This window comes from Talpa europaea (assembly GCF_964194135.1).
Source record: "Talpa europaea genome assembly, chromosome: 3".
NCBI lineage: Eukaryota > Metazoa > Chordata > Mammalia > Eulipotyphla > Talpidae > Talpa > Talpa europaea.
In genome coordinates, this window is record NC_140069.1 from 70,656,144 (window position 1) to 70,673,745 (window position 17,602).

Consider the following 17,602-nt stretch of genomic DNA (forward strand, 5'->3'; position numbering starts at 1 on the left):
CATGTTTCCATAGAAACTAGGTCATTGTTACATCTGGTGTAACAATGGATATCTGGATATCTTCCACCTCCCAGGTTTTCTTTCCATTGCTTTTCTTGGTTTCCCTTGTGGCAGTGTAAAGCTACCAGAAAAAAGGATGCATAGAGAGATGAGAGGGGTTTGAAAATTTTATGAACAGAGTCAACTGTGGAGTGGTTAAATTAGGAAATATATAGATGACTGATGCACATTAATGCCCTTTGGCTACTACATATCAGAGCATTTCTTGGCTAATACAGGTGACATTTTGTCAGTAATATTGATATTCAATGTAACTGTGCTTGGGATATTCAGTCATATTGATGCTCTTATCTTGTTTTTTCAAAAGAAAGGATTTAATATTTATATTTTCAGGTTCATTTCTAATGAAAGAGATCTGTATCTCTGGGGGTTCAATTTACACTTGAGTAATTGACTTTTGTATTTATTGACAGTGAATCTGTCTGTAGCACTTACATTCTTTTATTATATTTAATTGATCTAAATTAATATTAAAACACATTAATATTAAAGAATGTGATATTTTACATAAATTAAAATGGCATATTTTAAGTTGATGCAGGCTTTAGAATGTATTTGCTATCTCAAGATAACACACCTTGTACTTTCTGAAGTGTTCTAAAAATGCCACCAGAGAAGGGGGCACAACTGGAAAGTTGGGGCACTGATTTCTGTGGCTTGTGAATGTCTCTGTGCCTGAATGTCTGGTCCTCACACCCACATATACTCAGAGATGTGTAACAGTCCCTCTCTGCATGGTTACAATGATACCTGAGATGACCCAAGAAATGGAAAAATTCCTTTTACTACACTGGTATTAAACCACAAGTACCCTGGGTTAAAATATTATGTCTCTAAAAATATACAGATCACCTTCCTGATAAAGGAATAGAGTTTCTTTTTACACACTAGGATTTCAATAAAACTGGTAGCAATACGCCAGCAATAGAGCAATAGGCACTTCCTTTGTTTGCTCTCTGGAGTTTGTCAGGTAGGAAGATTATTCTCCTGTTTTCTCCTGAAACACCCACTGTGGCTTGCTCTGGAATGACTCCCTGTGGGGGCTGCACATATATTTATTTTCTTCCTATGCCACTCTGTTCATTATACTTCATTGTAATTCAGCTTTACAACTGTTTAATGGGTTCTTGTTGCCGTATTTTATCATATTCCAAGAGAAGGAGGTATAGATGACTTGGGAAATGTCAGTCAGGACATAAAAAATAATTTGCTCATGATATTGTCAGGACTGGCTGAAAGGAGAAAAGAGTGCTGTCTTTGAGTGTTGATTTGAGAGAGGAGGAAAGAGTATGGGATGTAAAGAAGTAATTCAGAAAGGCAGTGATTGAAATGCTTAAGAAAGATGACAGCTTTTTATGGTACAGCAGAAGGTGACCATAGTGGACACAGAGTATATAAAACCAGGGAAGTACACAAGGTAGAATGGTAACAGAGGATTGATGGGGCTAATTACCCCAGGTTTTAGTCCATGCACATATCACTGATGACTTTCCAGGATCTATGAAGAGTTAGAAGTCTAAAGGCAATCATAAACTGCAAAGCAGTTTACATTTAATCAGTAGGCCTTAAGAATAGTTTCAGTAATATAGGGATCCTGACACTGAATTTTAAATTTCCTTTAAAGTAGACAGCTATTTAGTAGGACATTTGTAGCTAGAAATGGCTAGTAGCTACTTTTGTAGGACAAAAGGGAAGGCAGAAGGAAGGGTATCTGAAGATGGTCTAGGACGTTACGAGGGTAACCCATCATCATTCATTCTTCTACAAAGCAGTATGGATCTGAACTGAACCCTCTGAGGAGCAAGCAACACTACATCTAGCCTCTGGGAAATAGACGGCCTGGCAAAAAGAGGCAGGACCTATAAATCTGTGAATGGTGGGGCAGGGGAAGAGGGCAGTGTTACCTCTCCAGCACTATAACTTCGGAGCCTCTGGAGGTGCTGTCGATGTGTCAGATGACTGGGAAGACGGCCATTCTGAAGTGGGATTCTGGGGTCAATGAAAGTGGTAGCTCGACTGTTGTGGTCCACAAAGAAAGACTGCAGACAGACCAGTAAAAAAAGCACACTGCATGAAAATGAACCAAAACGAAGTCAATACTATAAGGGAAAGCAATAGGATCCAGTCATTACATTTATTTCTTGCATTACCTTTATTTTGTATTAATGTTTATTGAGGTTACATTGGGTTACAACATTGTATATGCTTTGGAGGTATCGATTCATGCCTCTTCAGATGTATGTTACTATACCATACCCAAAACCAAAGCACCCATAATCGTCCTTGGGACCCCTCTCCTCTTTGCTCCCATCCTCAACCCTCTACTTCAGGAAACCTGGATATAGACTGTCATATTACTAGGCCTGATTTTAATTTAGTTTTCTATGTTCCTTTGTTTTGTTTCTTTATATTCCACATAAGTGAAATCACTAGGTATTATCTTTTACTTCCTGACTTATTTTACTTAGCACAATCTCCTCCAGGTCCATCCATTTTGTTGCAAATTGCACAATTTCATCTCATCTTTTTCTTTTTTTTTTTAAGATTTATTTATTTATACAAGAACTGGGGTACAGACCAGATGCATGGGAGGGTGAGAAGATTTACCAGAGACAGAGCGGGGAACAGAACAGGCATATTGATGAAATACACTGCTGAGGGGAGCAGCGGGCGAGACAGGAGAGGTCTGCCACGCCATGTGGGATTCTTGCCGGACAGCTAGGATGGAACCCACGCTGCAGAGGCTGCGGACAGCTTCACAGTGCAGTGCTCAACCGCCTGCGCCACCAAAGAGGCCCTCATCTATTTTTCTAGCTGAGTAGTATTCTATTGCTTATATACACCCCATCTTCTTTATCCACTATCTGTCATTGGGCACTTAGATTGTTTCCATAACTTGACTATTGTAAATAGTGCTGCAATGATCACTGATTCCCTTAGAATCTGTGTTTGGGTAGGAGATAGTATCTCTTAGTGGTGTTGATTTATGTTTCCCTGATAATAGGTAATGATGAGTACCATTTTTTAATGAGTCTACTAGCCATCAGTATATTTTCTTTGGAGAAGTTTCTATTTAGCTTTCCTTCCCATATATTGACTGGAATATTTGTTTTCTTTTCTTTCTGTTGAGTTGTATGAGTTCTTTGTAGATCTTTAATATTAGTGCCTTGTCAGATGTATGAAGTGTGACTATCTTCTCCCATTCTATAATGTGCCTTAATTTTAGTGATAGTTTTTTTGATGTGAAAAATTTTTAGTTTGATGTCATCCCATTTGCTTATTTTTGTTTTTGTTTTACTTGCTGATGGAGTTGAAACACCAAAGACATCTGTGAAGTCATTGATGTGTGCAGTGTTTTGCCTAAGTTTTCTTCTTTGTATTTCATAGTTTCAGGTATTACACCCAAGTCTTTTGTCCGTTTTGAGTTAATTTCTGTGTATAGTGTGAAACAGTCTTCTAGTTTCATTCTTTTGCATATGACTGTCCAATTTTATTAACACCATTTATTGAAGAGACTGTCTTCCACAATTATATATTCTTTGTACCTTTGTTCTAGAGTAACTATCCATATAAATGTGGTGGGTTTTTTTTTAGATTTATTTTTTATGCATACAAGAACTGGCGTAGAGGCCAGATGCGTGGGAGGGTGAGAGGATTCACCAGAGACAGAGTGGGGGGCAGAATAGGCAGATCCACTGATATATACTGCTGAGGGGAGCAGCGGGTGAGACAGGAGAGGTCTGCTGTGCCATGTGGGATTCTTGCCAGCCAGCTGGGATTGAACCTGTGCTACAGAGGCTGCACACAGCTTCACAGCGCTGCGCTCAACCGGCTGTGGCAGCAGAGGAAGCCCATAAATGTGGTTTTATTTCAGGACTTTTCATTCCATTCTATGGGTCTGTCTGTCTATTTTCATTCCAGTATCATGTTACTTTGATAACTACAGTTTTGTGGTATAGTTTGAAGTCTGGGAGTTTGATGCCTGCATTCTTTTTTTGACAGGATTGCTTTAGCTATTCCTGTTTTTGATTCCATAAGTGTCAGTAATATTTTCTCTTTTTGCTGAAGAATGCCATTGGTACTTTGTTAGGGATTACATTGAATCTGTACATTATTTCGAGTGAGATGGCAATTTTAATGCTTATTCTTCTAATCCACGAGCAGGGAATATCTTTCCATTTCTCTGTGTCTTCTATATTGTTTAACATAGTCTTACAGTTTTTATTATACAGTTTTTTTTCCATCCTTTCTTAAATTTATTTCTAGATATTCAATTCTTTTATATGTAATTGTGAATGGACCATTTTCTTGACTTTTTTCTCTTGTAGTTTGTTGTTTATGTATAATAATGAAACAGATTTTTGTGTATTGATTTTGTAGTCTGTCACTTCATGGTGCTCTTGTTTCTAGCCATGTTTTAGTGGAGTCCTTAGGTTTTTCTATGTATATTACCATTTCATCTGCAAATACTGATAGTTATTTTTCTCTCCCAGTTTGAATTCCTTTTATATCTTTTCTGTGTCAAATTGCTTTAGCTAGTACTCCAAATACTATATTGAACAGCAGTGGTGAAAGTGTATAACTTTGTCTTTCAGATTTTCACTGAGTGTGGGTTTGTTATATATGACCTTTATTTTGTTTCAGTATATTCCTTTTATCCCCATTTTCTTGACTCTGTTTTATCAATTTCTGTATGTTCATTAAAATATTTGCACTTGATCTTAGCCAAAGACCAAGAAGCGATCATCATTAAAACATTTAATAGCACTTATTTAAAGTGAGCACTTTATCAAAAACTTAGAGTGATACATGCATATGTGCATAATGATATGTATAATATCACACTGAAACATAATGATTTCAAAATGACATTTTACTAATATTGACCATATTGAAACATTTTCTTGTCAATAAATGAAGGTGATGTTTATTTTTAAATTATTTTTGTATTAAGGTAACATCTGCTAACAATTTTATAAATGATTTAGGGGAATAGGTCCACACCTCTTCAGATCTATGACACTACATCATACCTACCAGCAAAACATTTATAGTCTTTTACCATAGATGATGGGATTTCCCTCCCCACTTTGTTCTCACCTACACCCTCCTCCTCTAGTATCCTGAATTCTACTGTCATCTTTTAATATAGGGTTAGCTTCAGTTAGTTTTGTCAGTTTCTTTGTTTTGTTTCACTATAAGCCACAAATGAATAGAGTAATTTGGTTTTTATCTTTCAGCTTCTGATTTATTTCACTTAGTGTAATCCCCTCTAGAAACCCACTCATATTTTGTTTTATTTATTTATTTTTTTAAATAGAGGGATGTTTTATTTATTTATTTATTTGTTTGTTTGTTCATTTTGTTTATACATGCACTGGGTACAGTCAGAAGCGCGGGAGGGTGTGAGAATTCACCAGAGCCAGAGCGGGGAGCAGAGCAGGCAGAAGGACCGAAGTACACTGCTGAGGGGAGCAGCGGGCGGCAGGAGAGGTCTGCGCGCCATGTGGGACCCTCCTGTGGTGGCCGGGGAGCAGCCAGGGATGGAACCGGCGCCGCAGAGGCCACAGGCAGTTTCGCAACCCAGCGCTCAACCGCTGCGCAACCGGGGAGGCCCCCACTCATATTTTAGCAAGAGGCAAGATTTAATCTTTTTGTTTTTATAGTGGAGTGGTATTCCATGTATATGGAATTAAACACATCTTTATAATTCACCCCTCTCTTTCTTCACTTAGGTGGTTGCCATAATAAGTATTGTAGATAATTCTTGTAGATAATAAATATTATAATTTCTTGTGAAATGCTTTCTTTAAATCTATTGATATGATTGTATACTTTTTATCTTTTCCTTTTTTTGATGTAGTGAGTTATATTGATTGATTTATACATGTCAAACTATCATTGCATCCATAGAATAAATTCCACTTGGTCGTTATGTATGAACTTTTTAATATATTGTTGGATTCAGTTTGCGAAGACTTTATTGAGGATTTTTGCATCTACTTTCCTGAGGGGCACTGGTCTATAGTTTCTGTAATGTCACTGACTACTTTTTGGTATCAGAGTGATGTTGGTTTCATAAAATATGTTTGGGAACATTCCTCAAGTTTTTTGAAGTTTTTCATAAAGATAAGTATTAGTTTTTCTTAGAAGGTTGATGGAGGGCCTCCCTGGTGGCGCATCAGTTGAGCGCTGGGCTGTGAAGCTTCCCGCAGCCTCTGCAGCACCGGTTCAATCCCCAGCCACCACGCGAGGGTCCCACATGGTGCGCAGACCTCTCCTGCCACCCGCTGCTCTCCTCAGCAGTGTACTTCCTCAGTCTGTTCTGTTCCCCACTCTGGCTCTGGTGAATTCTCTCACCCTCCCGCGCTTCTGACTGTACCCAGTGCTTGTATGGATAAGTAAATAAGTCTTAAAAAAAAAAAAAAGGTTAAAAAAAAAAAAAGAAGGATTGATGGAACTCACTGATGAAAATTCTGGCCCTGAGCTTTTATCTTTGGGGAAGAGTCTTGATTACTATTTCATTTTCTTTTTGCTTATAATTACTTTATTCAGCTTTTCAATTTCTTTATGATTCAGTTTTAGAAGATTTTGTGTTTTTGCAAATTTGTACATTTTTTCTAGGTTATCCAGTTTAGGGGAATAATGGTGTTTATTATAGTTTTGGTTAATCCTCTGTATCTTTGAGTTGTCTGATATCAATTTTCTATTATATCTTATTCTGTTCATTAAATTTTCCTCCTTTTTTTCTTAGTGAGTCTAACTAGATGTTGTCTCTATTTTGTTTATATTTAAAAAGACCCTACTTTTGGTTTCACTTATATTTTGAACTTTTTGTTTCTTTTCATTTATTTCCACTCTAATTGTTTATTATTTCCTTCCTTTAAGTGGATTTTGTTTTATTTGTCCTTCTTGTCCCTGAAGGTGTTAGGTTTGATTATTTATCTGAGATCTTTCTTGTTCCTTTGTGTAGACCTACATTGCTATATAATTCTGTCTGAATATTGCTTTTGCTGTGCTCAGAGGGTTTGGTTGCTCATATCTTCATTTTCATTCATTTCTGTGTATTTTTAATTTCTTTCTTTGTTTTTTTTTTTCATTAGCCCAATAGTCATTCAGTAGCATGTTGCTTAGTTTCCATATATTTGAGGTTCTTCCCATTTTCTTTTTGTAGTTATTTGTAGTTTGATACCATTGTGATCAGTGAAGATACTTGATATGATTCAAATAATGAATTTACTGACACATGTCTCATGTCTCAGCATGTGGTCTCTAGCATGTTTCATGTGCACTTGAGAAAAAATGTGTACTCGGTTTTATTGGAATGTAGTACTCCATAAACCAATGTGAACTAATCCCTGACTTAAAGCTGATGTTTCCTTGTCAATTTTCTGGCTTTTTGATATTTCCATTGATGTAAAATGTTGTGTTATTGTCAATGTTTGCTTTTAGATTTGTTAATAGTTGCTTTGTTTATTGGAGGATCCATTTGTTGCACAAATATTGAAATATTGATGAATGGTATATCTTCCTGATAATTAAAAGGCATTAATTCCTTCTGCTTCTGTTAGTCTGGGGAAGTTTTTCTTTACTTTTGATACTTGAAAGCACATCTTTATGTATATAGCATTGTTAGTTGGTCTGTTTTGTCTTAGCTTATTTTTGATTACATCATTCATTCTATCATTTTCACTTTCTGTTGAAAATCTGATGGGAGTGCCTTTATTGCACTTGCTTTTACCATCCTTCATTAGTCTTTGTCTTGAAGTTTTTGTAATTTCACTACTATGCATCTTGGTATAGTTCTATTGTATTTGTTAACCATGTGTTATGTTATTTTCATGGAATTGCATATTTAGCTCCTTCCCCATGTTTGGGAAGTTTTCATCTATTAATATTTAGAATAATCTCTTTCTCTTTATACCCCTTTCTGGGATACCTATTATGTTTATTTTAGATAGTTCCTAAAGTGTTTCTTCATTTTTTTTTTTCATTATATTTCTCTTCCTCCACTTGGATCCTTTGTGCATTACTACTTTTGAGATCAGCAGTTTGAACTTCCATTTGGTCAATTCTGCTATATGGCTTCTAAATTTTCTTTAATCACAACTGTTGACCTTTTTTAAAAAAAATCTAGAATATGTTATTTCCTTATTTAAAGCTTTGATATTTTATTTTCATTAATTTCTCAAGACATTAATGTTTTTTGAATTTTGTTGTAGCTCTTTGATCAGTTTTTCTGAGTTGTCTTGTATCACTTTGACTTGCTTTCTGAATTTCTTCTAAATATTTGACTTTATTATGGCAATTTTGAACTTTGTTATGGGGATAAAATCTCCCATAGCCTTATGGCTGGGTTCTACATATTATTTCCTTGTGATGTCATGCTCCCTAGAAGTCTTAAGATGACATGCGCTGCATTTTATGCTGTCCATTTTCTGTTTTAGATTTCCCACTTTTTAAAAGTCTGTAACTATAAATTAGAGAGTCAAATTACTTTTCACTTTTTCAGCAGGTAGTGTAGTGTTGTGGCTTTATTTGATTTTAGTTTTTTTTTTTTCTTTTGGCCTTTGCTGTCTTTTGTAGGTACTTAGACCTTTTTGTTTTATAGTTTCTGAATCATGGTGTAAGGGAGGGGGTCTCATGGGGTCTAACTGCTGGTACAAATGAGCTTGGCATGGGCTGGCTCATGCTTGGGACATTGCCAATATTTCATATTCCAGAATTGAAAATCTGTAGTCTAGGGCCTCCCCGGTGGCGCAGCGGTTGAGTGCTGGGTTGCGAAGCTGCCCGCAGCTTCTGCAGCGCAGGTTCAAGTCCTGGCTGCTCCCCGGCCACCAGAGGAGGGTCCCACATGGCGCGCAGACCTCTCCTGCTGCCTGCTGCTCCCCTCAGCAGTGTACTTCGGTCCTTCTGCCTGTTCTGCTCCCCACTCTGGCTCTGGTGAATTCTCTCACCCTCCTGCACTTCTGACTGTACCCAGTGGTTGTATAATCTTTTTTTTTTTTTTTTTAAAGAAAATCTGTAGTCTCTGCACTATTAGTGTACTTCATGAGGTCATTGGCAATCCTAAGGCATGGAGAAATGGAGTGCAATCCAGCACTTGAGCCCCTGATAGGTCCCTATATAATTTCTATGATTCACCAGGAGGGGGATGGCTGTGATTACTTTCTCAAAATTTCAAGATAACAGGTGAGTGAGAAACCATTGTGATCTTTGCTCTAGTCCTCCTTTACATGACTCTGCTCTCAGACATCATATCTTTGTTCCTCTTTGTGAGAGCAACTGTGCATTCAAAGATTCCAAGCAATTCATAGCTTTTTTATTCCTACTGTACTGCATACTAAAAGTGAAGGTTGTTGTTTCTATGCTGATAAAACAAGAAGCAGATTGGCAAGAATTAGGTATAAGAAGACAATCTAGTATTATGGAACCTGCTGCACCCACCCATGAAGCTGAATTTGCAAAGTGAGATATTGCCTCACCAGTTTCCAGCGAGTGGTGTTTGAAAATCCCTGTTTCCTAAGGGGTACATTCTTTCTAGACTAGGGGATTAAGCCTCTTGAAGAGAGTCCAAAAATGTTTTTCTCAATCTATCCCCATCATCAATGGGTTTTATCAATGTGGCATACTCTTATTTCCTCCAGTTGTCAGTTTAGACCCTCCCCCCTTTTTTTGTGGCTATTTCCTATAAGACAATGTGAAAGAATGGCAGATACTACTTACTACCATATTATCAAGAATTCCCATGTTAGCTTATTTACTCTTTACTTTTGGTTAGAAGCAAAAGCAATACTGGCATTATTATTGCTACTTTATGTTAAACAAAGGGAGGCTCATAAAAAGTAAAGTGATTTTCCCAGGGCCACATGCTTATAATGAGATGGGCCAGTCCTAGTATACACTTCTTCTTACTCCTGTTTTTCCCTCCATTGTTCCTCATTGTGATAGCACATTGAAATTTAAGGTTACTTCCCTTCAGTAACTCAGTACATAGTATGCCTCTTAGAAATTTTGTTTGCCACCTGTGAGTCTGTGTGTGCATGCTCAGTTAGTAGGGAATTAGAGAGAACACTGTGCACGTACATGTGTAAGTACTCACATAGCTCGTTTGTGTTATAACTGAAAGTACTCAGGTTCTCTCATTTCAGACGTAGACTTTTTTTTCTTTCTTGAATATGAAGCCATCTTACTAAACAGAATTAATGGGGAAATCTCTCACCAAAATTTCCCTAATAAGCACTCCAAAACAACTAAAGGTCCGGGTACATGTTTCAGCATTTTGCTTTCTGCTAGTGTGATGACCAGGACACTGTGTACTGTGGAGAACCTGGGCTGCTGGTATTTGGGATGCCTCCCTGGCATCCACTAGGCTCCCTGCTGTTTGTATTCTGGTGTGAGAGCTACAGTCATGGAAATCCAAGGTTAAGCAAACTGTTTGCAATACGGTGTATGACTGGCATAATAAACACTGCCTTTCTGTTGCTTGATTCATGTGGTGCCCTCCTGGCATTTTGGTGAAGCAATAAATGTAAATGTGACCTCTGAAGTACTGCAGTGCTTAGATAAGGAAGGGGCACCCTAGTCTGATTGATGCTCCTTAACTTTCTGTTCCTGCTCAAGCTTTATTTCTCACACTGTACTTATCAGCAACTCCTCCAGTATAAATCACTGCATTCTCCCAGTAAAGCCAGTAGAATATGGAGAGCAGATTCTGACTTTGGGACATGTTCCCCCAATTTTCCCCATTACAAAGGTGCTAGTCATAGTGCTTCAGTTATGCTAAGGTATTTGTATTAGTGGACACAATAATTCTCCATATACACCAGAGTCTGGATGCTGAGGCTAAGGGATTTGTGCAAGAGGGATTTGTTATTTCCAGGGACAATGAAGCCCCATCAGTCCACTTCAAAGATTTTTGAGGCTTACGATCACATAGAAAAGGAGCTGAATAATGTAGGTCTCGTCTGAGAGACAAAATTTCTTATTCCTTCAACTCTAAAAGGTGTTCTCTACCAAAGTTTATAAAAGATTACACAGGGATAACTCTTTAGTAAAGTGTTTGGCCTGTCCTATAAATATGTTGAGATGACTGATGGTGATAAACAAAAAGCACTATCAGTTACACCTCCAAAGCAGCACTGGAAAAGACCAGTTTTGGTTAAAGTCACACAAAGGCAAAATGCTAGTCAGTAACATTGCACAGGTCCAATACACACTGAGCTTATCTGCCAGGTTGTTTTAATGAGAAGTGAAGTCTTATTAGGGAAATCACAAGTAATAGAATACGCTACTGTCCTTTAACTAATTATCTCATTCATGGAGTTAGCCCTCTATGGAGGCAAAGCAAAAGAACAATCATTGAATAGAATCTGGTTTCAAGCTTCAAACCTAAATTTAAAGATATAAATTGTTAAACAGGAACCTGGGATGTGACCAGGTATGAATGTCGGCTCCAGGAGGAGCCATGGGGAGATACAGGCCTAAGGCATGTGAAGCCTGCATGCCAGCTCTGAGCTCTGGCAACATCTGCTAGGCTAGGGCTATGCTGGCATTTCCCAGGCCAGCCTGGCAGGCTCTCACAGTGGTGGCAGAAGACATTACTTGCTTGACCTCAGCATAGGTCAGGTCTGGACAGCTGGCCTAGGTATCACTTTGAATACCAGGTAGGCATTATAAAGGGACAAATCAGGTTTGAGCTCCCATAAGTGCCATTTAAGTGCTGTGACCATTATATGTGGTCCATTATAAACAGATCAATCAGATTTGAACTTGACCTGCATCAGTGAAACATCTGGAATTGTAAATGGACCAACGGGGCCTGAAAGGCAAGTACCCTGAGGGAATGTAAGCTGAGGCTTGAGAGGACTAGGGATCCTCAGACTCATCTGGACCTTCTCTTGGAAAGACCTCCACAGAAAAATTCATTTGGGAGACTGATCAGGACTCAGACCTTTGAAATTAATCTCTGCTTCAAGCTACAGCATCACTGCTGCTCTTGCCTCTGGCCTTGCCTCTGATATTGCCTATCGAATGTCACCACTGGCCTGTGCCAGGTGTCTTAAAAAGAGTTGTCTGTTGTTTATGCCAACAGCTCCCAATGGGCTGTAACATTGGTCCCTGTTCTCTGGCACCATTACCTGCTGACCTGTGCTTCTGTCCTGTGACTGGCACTGTTGACCTGTATCCAGCTACCTCTGAGAACTGTCCACTGTTACTGATCCTCCAGCACCACCTCCTGGTGCTGTTGCCTCTGGCACTGTCTGGTCTAGAGTCTGGCTCTGGTCAGCTTGGTCTTTGGATAGGTGTTGCTGGTAGCTGTAGTGTCACCTCAGCAGCACCGCCTGTGATCTCCTCCAGCTGCTGAGGTAATTGGAACCTGGTCAACCATTTACCCCTGTGCCACCAGCTCCAGGCTTTTGTTGAAGGGACACTGCACCTGCAATATGCAGCCTTTGATTTGGAGTACTGAACACTGTGAACACTTTCCAGTGTAGGACAGCTGGTCGTTTGTCGTCTTAGAGGCTCTTTTCTTTTTCCTGATAACTCCTTTGTTAATAAACCCTGATGTTGTTGTACCCTGAGCCTGACTGGTTTCTTGCAATTGAGAGCACAAAAAAGAGCGGACAATGATCTGTTCCCCAGTCTTTGTACTGCTTTAATTGTATTTCTCAACTGGGCATGATTCTTCCCTCTTCTCCAGGGGCATATAGCAAGGTCACACTTGGTATCAGTGCTCCTGGCAGCAGTAAGCATAGGCCAGGGATACTGCTAAATATTCTATGATGCACAGGACAGAAACCCTGATGTGGACAATTACCACCTCTTTTCTTCCTGGTGGCCAACAGCACATCTTTGAGATACCAACTCTTTTCCTTATTTCCTCATGGGTCTTCTCCTTTAGGGGAAGAGCTCATTTGATGAAAGACCCACAGAACAGTCACTCACCTTTCCCTGCTGGTCTGTTTTGATCTCCCAGCCCCGGGGCAATTCCAGCCTCGTATCTGCAAACATGTTGATGAAATTCACCAAATCCCGGTTGTGCTGGTAGCGTTCAAAATTTCGAGCATCCCGCCGGACTTTCAGAATCATGTGCTTTAAGCAGGTGCTACTGGTGAAGACTCGGTAGGCACTCTGAGATGGGGTCAGGGCCATTTGGGGAAGGATGGATTAGAGAAACACAGCGTAAGTACATTGTGAGTATCTCGACATGGTATAATGTGATTGCTGCAACGAGTTCTTGTGAGCCTTGAGATGGAGGCCACAGAAACAGGCATCTTACTCAAGAAGTAAAAGCACATCATAAATACACATGGCCCTGTGTGTGATCCTCACTGTACCCACTGCACAGCACCTTGGACCCCATCAACCTCCTGGTGCATCTCAAAAATTCCCTTCCCTCTATTTCTTTTCTTCTTTTTTTTTTCCCTCTCCCCCAGCAAAAGTGCTGGGTTCTCTTGAGTCTATCTTGACATCTTTGAGTAGCCTTCCTCTCCTCCATCACTTCAGTAACTATTCAAGCCTGTCCTTGGTCCACTTACCTGTCTATAACTAGATAATAAAAAGAATAGACAGAGCTGTCTTGTCATTATTTTTTTTTTGCATTGCTTAAATTATTCTCTCTTTAATCTGTCAAATGGCTTTGTAAATTGTGTTTTGACTCTTGACAGATGCCAAGCCAGGCTCCCTTGCATTTTAGAACACTCACATAATTGGCATGGAGAACAGTGAAGAACTCAGGGTTGGTGATGAATTTGACCGCTGGGGACTGCAGCAGCAAGGTGATTTTTTGCGAGTTTACTGGAGAAAGTGATCCTTCTCTCCTTAGATCTGGAAAAAGTGAAGCACAGAAACATAGTACATTGGAAAAAAGTAGTTCCAAGCATCATAATTCTCTCTCCACACCAGCAGCACATAAATTTTCACCTTCACAGCTGGAGTGAACTGCTATTTTTAAGTGATAAACAGCTGTCACAGTGATCTGAACAGGTGCATAGCATATCACTGTGTATGTCATTTAGGAATTGTTATTTCTTAAGAATGTTCCTGTATAACTTCAGGTAGCTCAAGTCTTTGTACATCTCCTTTTATCCCAAAGAAGTTTTACTTATTTTCTTCACAAGTTGCAGAAAGAACCACAAACCCTCCCTGCCCTGCATCCACATTCCTCTGCACGGCACTTTGCAGCCATGTTGAATCATGTTGACCCTTGCTTCATCCAACAGAAGTTGGTAAAGGTGGCAATATGCTAGATTTGAGGACAGGTTTCAAGAGGCCTGTGTGTCCTTGCTCTCTCATTGTGAGAATAAATTGGCTTAACCTGTTGCAAGAGAAGTCATGCAGAACAGGGAAGGGTTAGCCAGCCCACAGCTGCTTTGACAACTGACCAAAAACACATGCCTGGACTGGGCAGTGTCCTGAGGACCCGGCCAGCACAGCTCAGATTGCCTACCTGGAGAGTAGTGGGAGAAATACATGACTATGAGTTTAAGCTACTCAATTTTGGACTGGTTTGTTACAACAGCAAATACCAACCAATCCAATACCAAACCCAGCAAAGTTTTCTCGTTTTTCCTTTTTCCTCATGTTTCTAATTATTTGGCCAAATTAAATATTTTTTACCACATCTCTCTCAGAAGGGCAAATAAATTAATAATATAAAAACCCAAACTACTCCATTTAGTTACTATATCTGGTAAAGTGAACAGAATTAAGTTGTTGGTGAAACTGTGCGCATGTATTTAAAAACTGCCTGGAAATGCACAATTCTCCAAACTGCCATAGAAAGCTGAGACTGGGCAGGACTTGAGGCACAGGCTGACTGGCTTAGACTGTTCAATGAGATTTCTTTTTGCAAATAAATCTGCCACATCTAACCCAATTTAAAAATAAAGTAGATTATGAGGATGTCATAATCTTATGTCACCTTGACAGCTAGAATATTAGGCACACAAAGCAGAAGCCTGTCTCTAATGCCTTTTGAATATTCTCCTTAAGTTCCAGGCAGATTAACTCAGGTGGCGAGCCAAGTACCAATTATTTGGTGAAATGCTGTTCAGATAACAATGAACATAACCATAAGTCTGCTAGAAAATCTTTATTTCCAAGTTTCTCCCTTGGGGAAATTGTATTTTATTTTCAGTGCAAACAAGTTGTATTGTCCTGAGGTTCCTTTGAAGTAGACTGAATTTCTACTGAATGTTTTATTTGTAAGTAAGAAAACCCTCAGGACACCAACAAATAAATGTATTTACAAGAAATGATTAAACTACTGAAAAAACTGCCTTGAAACACAGGACCACAGCAAACCCAGTCTGTCTTCAGAGTCCCACCCTGATGCTGATGTTCTCTTCACTGTGAATCCATTTCTTTTCTTCCTGCTTCATCTTAATTGGCACCAAACCTCTTTCTCCTCCACCCATTCATTACATTGCTCTCTACACACAAGAGGCTCACAGGCTGTCCCAAAGCCACTGGATGCCATCCCAGGAGTCAGGTACCCCTTCCCCATACCTATGCTCGACTGAGAAGATTCAGCCTCTGAGTCACTCCCACCACCTCCAGTGCCACCTCCTGTTAGGATCTGCTCACAACTTTGGCTGCCAGAATCTTCTTCGGGCCTCTCTGTTGCAATGGTTCGCTGAATGTTTTGATACCTTTGCATCGGAAAATGGAAAGTCAGGCATTATGTTTTGTTTGTTGGCTTGTTGGTGGCTGATACACTGAATCAGATAACTGGGGAAATAATAAATAATAGTCTTCAATGTCAGGAAAGAACTGCTAAAATTCTTCCAGAGAGTCAAACAGAAGTTGATCTGGATGAACTGAATTCTTTCTTTTGTAAGAAACTCTACGTGTACTTAAGTAGAGTGACTTTTTAAAAAAAAAACTACATAAATACTGATTATAAAAATAGCATCTGCTTTATGTGAAATAAATCAGGCTAAGTATAAACAAAAGAGTGAGAAAACTTAAAATGTTACCACTAAGATATAAAATTGCCTCTATATTATTATAATTAGTTTACAAGCTATAAAATAGTTCTCATTTTTGTTTGACAGGCATCTGATAAGACTAGCAGGGGTTGTGGAAATATAACACACTGAAAAAATGCTGGCAAACAAATGTATGTTTTTGGCTTATTCAAAGGATCATTTTACTTTTTTCCCTAACTTGGGGAATTAGTCAGTTGGTCAGCTAGTCAGTAACCTTACCAGGTATGTAGTGAATAGTTTCTAACTCATCCGATATGACCTGGCTGTGTGCTGGAGTTTCAGATCAAAGAAAAGACTAGAATATGACATTGCCCTCTGAACAAAGTGGGGAGGGATTACACATAAATCATACCTTAGCAATGAGAACAGATTTTCTATGTGTAAGAGATATATGAGCGCAGACAATGAAGCATTTCATTTTGGAGTCAGAGTCTGAATTTGTCATCAACTTGCAGGGAAAGGACATGGTGATAGTAACATGGATGAGAGTTCACCCTTGGACAGCTCAGAGAATTGTGTTGGTGGTATTCATGACTTGGAGACATCAAGTCCAGTCAATGGCCAGCATCAACCTCTAGATATATGTGTACAGCCAGAGTCATCCTTTGATTGCAACCATGAGAGAGATGCACCTCACCAAACCATGTCAACCCAGAACCATAAGAAATAATGATGATTATGGTAATAATAGTAATATTAATAAATGATTATTTTATGGTTTGTTACTCAGCAGCAGATATTTGAAACAGGGCTTAGATAAATGTCAAGTTGAGCATCTTTTCCTCCCCAAAGAAGATAATTTTTACGAGCAAATTTCATCTTATTTGATGATGAAAATGGCAGCAATGTTACTGTCTGCTTCACATGTCTTCAGTTGGACCCTGGCTACCTCATACCTGACTCAACAACCCCAAATTCTAGGTATCAGGCCATATTCCTAACCTTTTCTGAAGTGCAAGGGCAGTTTTATGGGAGGAAGGACACAGTGTTTGAGGAGGGGTCCCTAGGTGAGGGCAGAACTCACTACACTGGTGAGAGAGCGGGTCAAAAATCCAATGTTCTTCTATTTCATCAAGAATTGTTCTTCAATGTTCCCCCTAATTTTATCGTTATTCATTAAAAGTCCATTATTTATATTATGTAAAGAGTTTCTAGAAATTGGCAAGAAAGTCTAATTTGTAATATTTAATTTCTAAATGGACACACACATATGCAGGGACACACAAACAGGAACACACACAAAACTGAACAAGAATAAAAGCCTTCCAAAACCAATTCGAACCAAATAAAAACTAAAAAACTACAAACAAATAAAAAAAGAAAGCCTAATAACAATCAATATATGTGGGAGAAAATACAATTGGTAAAAGAAAAGCTTATGGAAGCAAAAGTTGACTCATCATCCAGTGAATGAGTGAAACTTAAGGAGCACCAAAATACAAGGAACACCTGTAATCAAAGAAAGGAAAGAAAGAAAGGAAGGAAGGAAGGGAGGGAGGGAGGAAGGGAGGGAGGGAGGGAGGGAAGGGGAGGGGAGGGGAGGGGAG

General features: G+C 39.0%; 1 protein-coding gene across 1 annotated transcript in view; it reads right to left on the reverse strand.

The window, feature by feature from the left end:
- HECW1 (HECT, C2 and WW domain containing E3 ubiquitin protein ligase 1) overlaps window positions 1–17,602 on the reverse strand; it is a 397,437-nt gene that overhangs the window by 82,222 nt on the left and 297,613 nt on the right. Inside the window, exons 12-15 of the mRNA XM_084230415.1 lie at window positions 15,574–15,716; window positions 13,769–13,890; window positions 13,009–13,194; window positions 1,965–2,099 (exon numbers count right to left, since the gene is read on the reverse strand). Of these exons, the coding sequence (XP_084086541.1) occupies window positions 1,965–2,099; window positions 13,009–13,194; window positions 13,769–13,890; window positions 15,574–15,716 (586 nt within the window). The remainder of the gene's footprint in view (window positions 1–1,964; window positions 2,100–13,008; window positions 13,195–13,768; window positions 13,891–15,573; window positions 15,717–17,602) is intronic.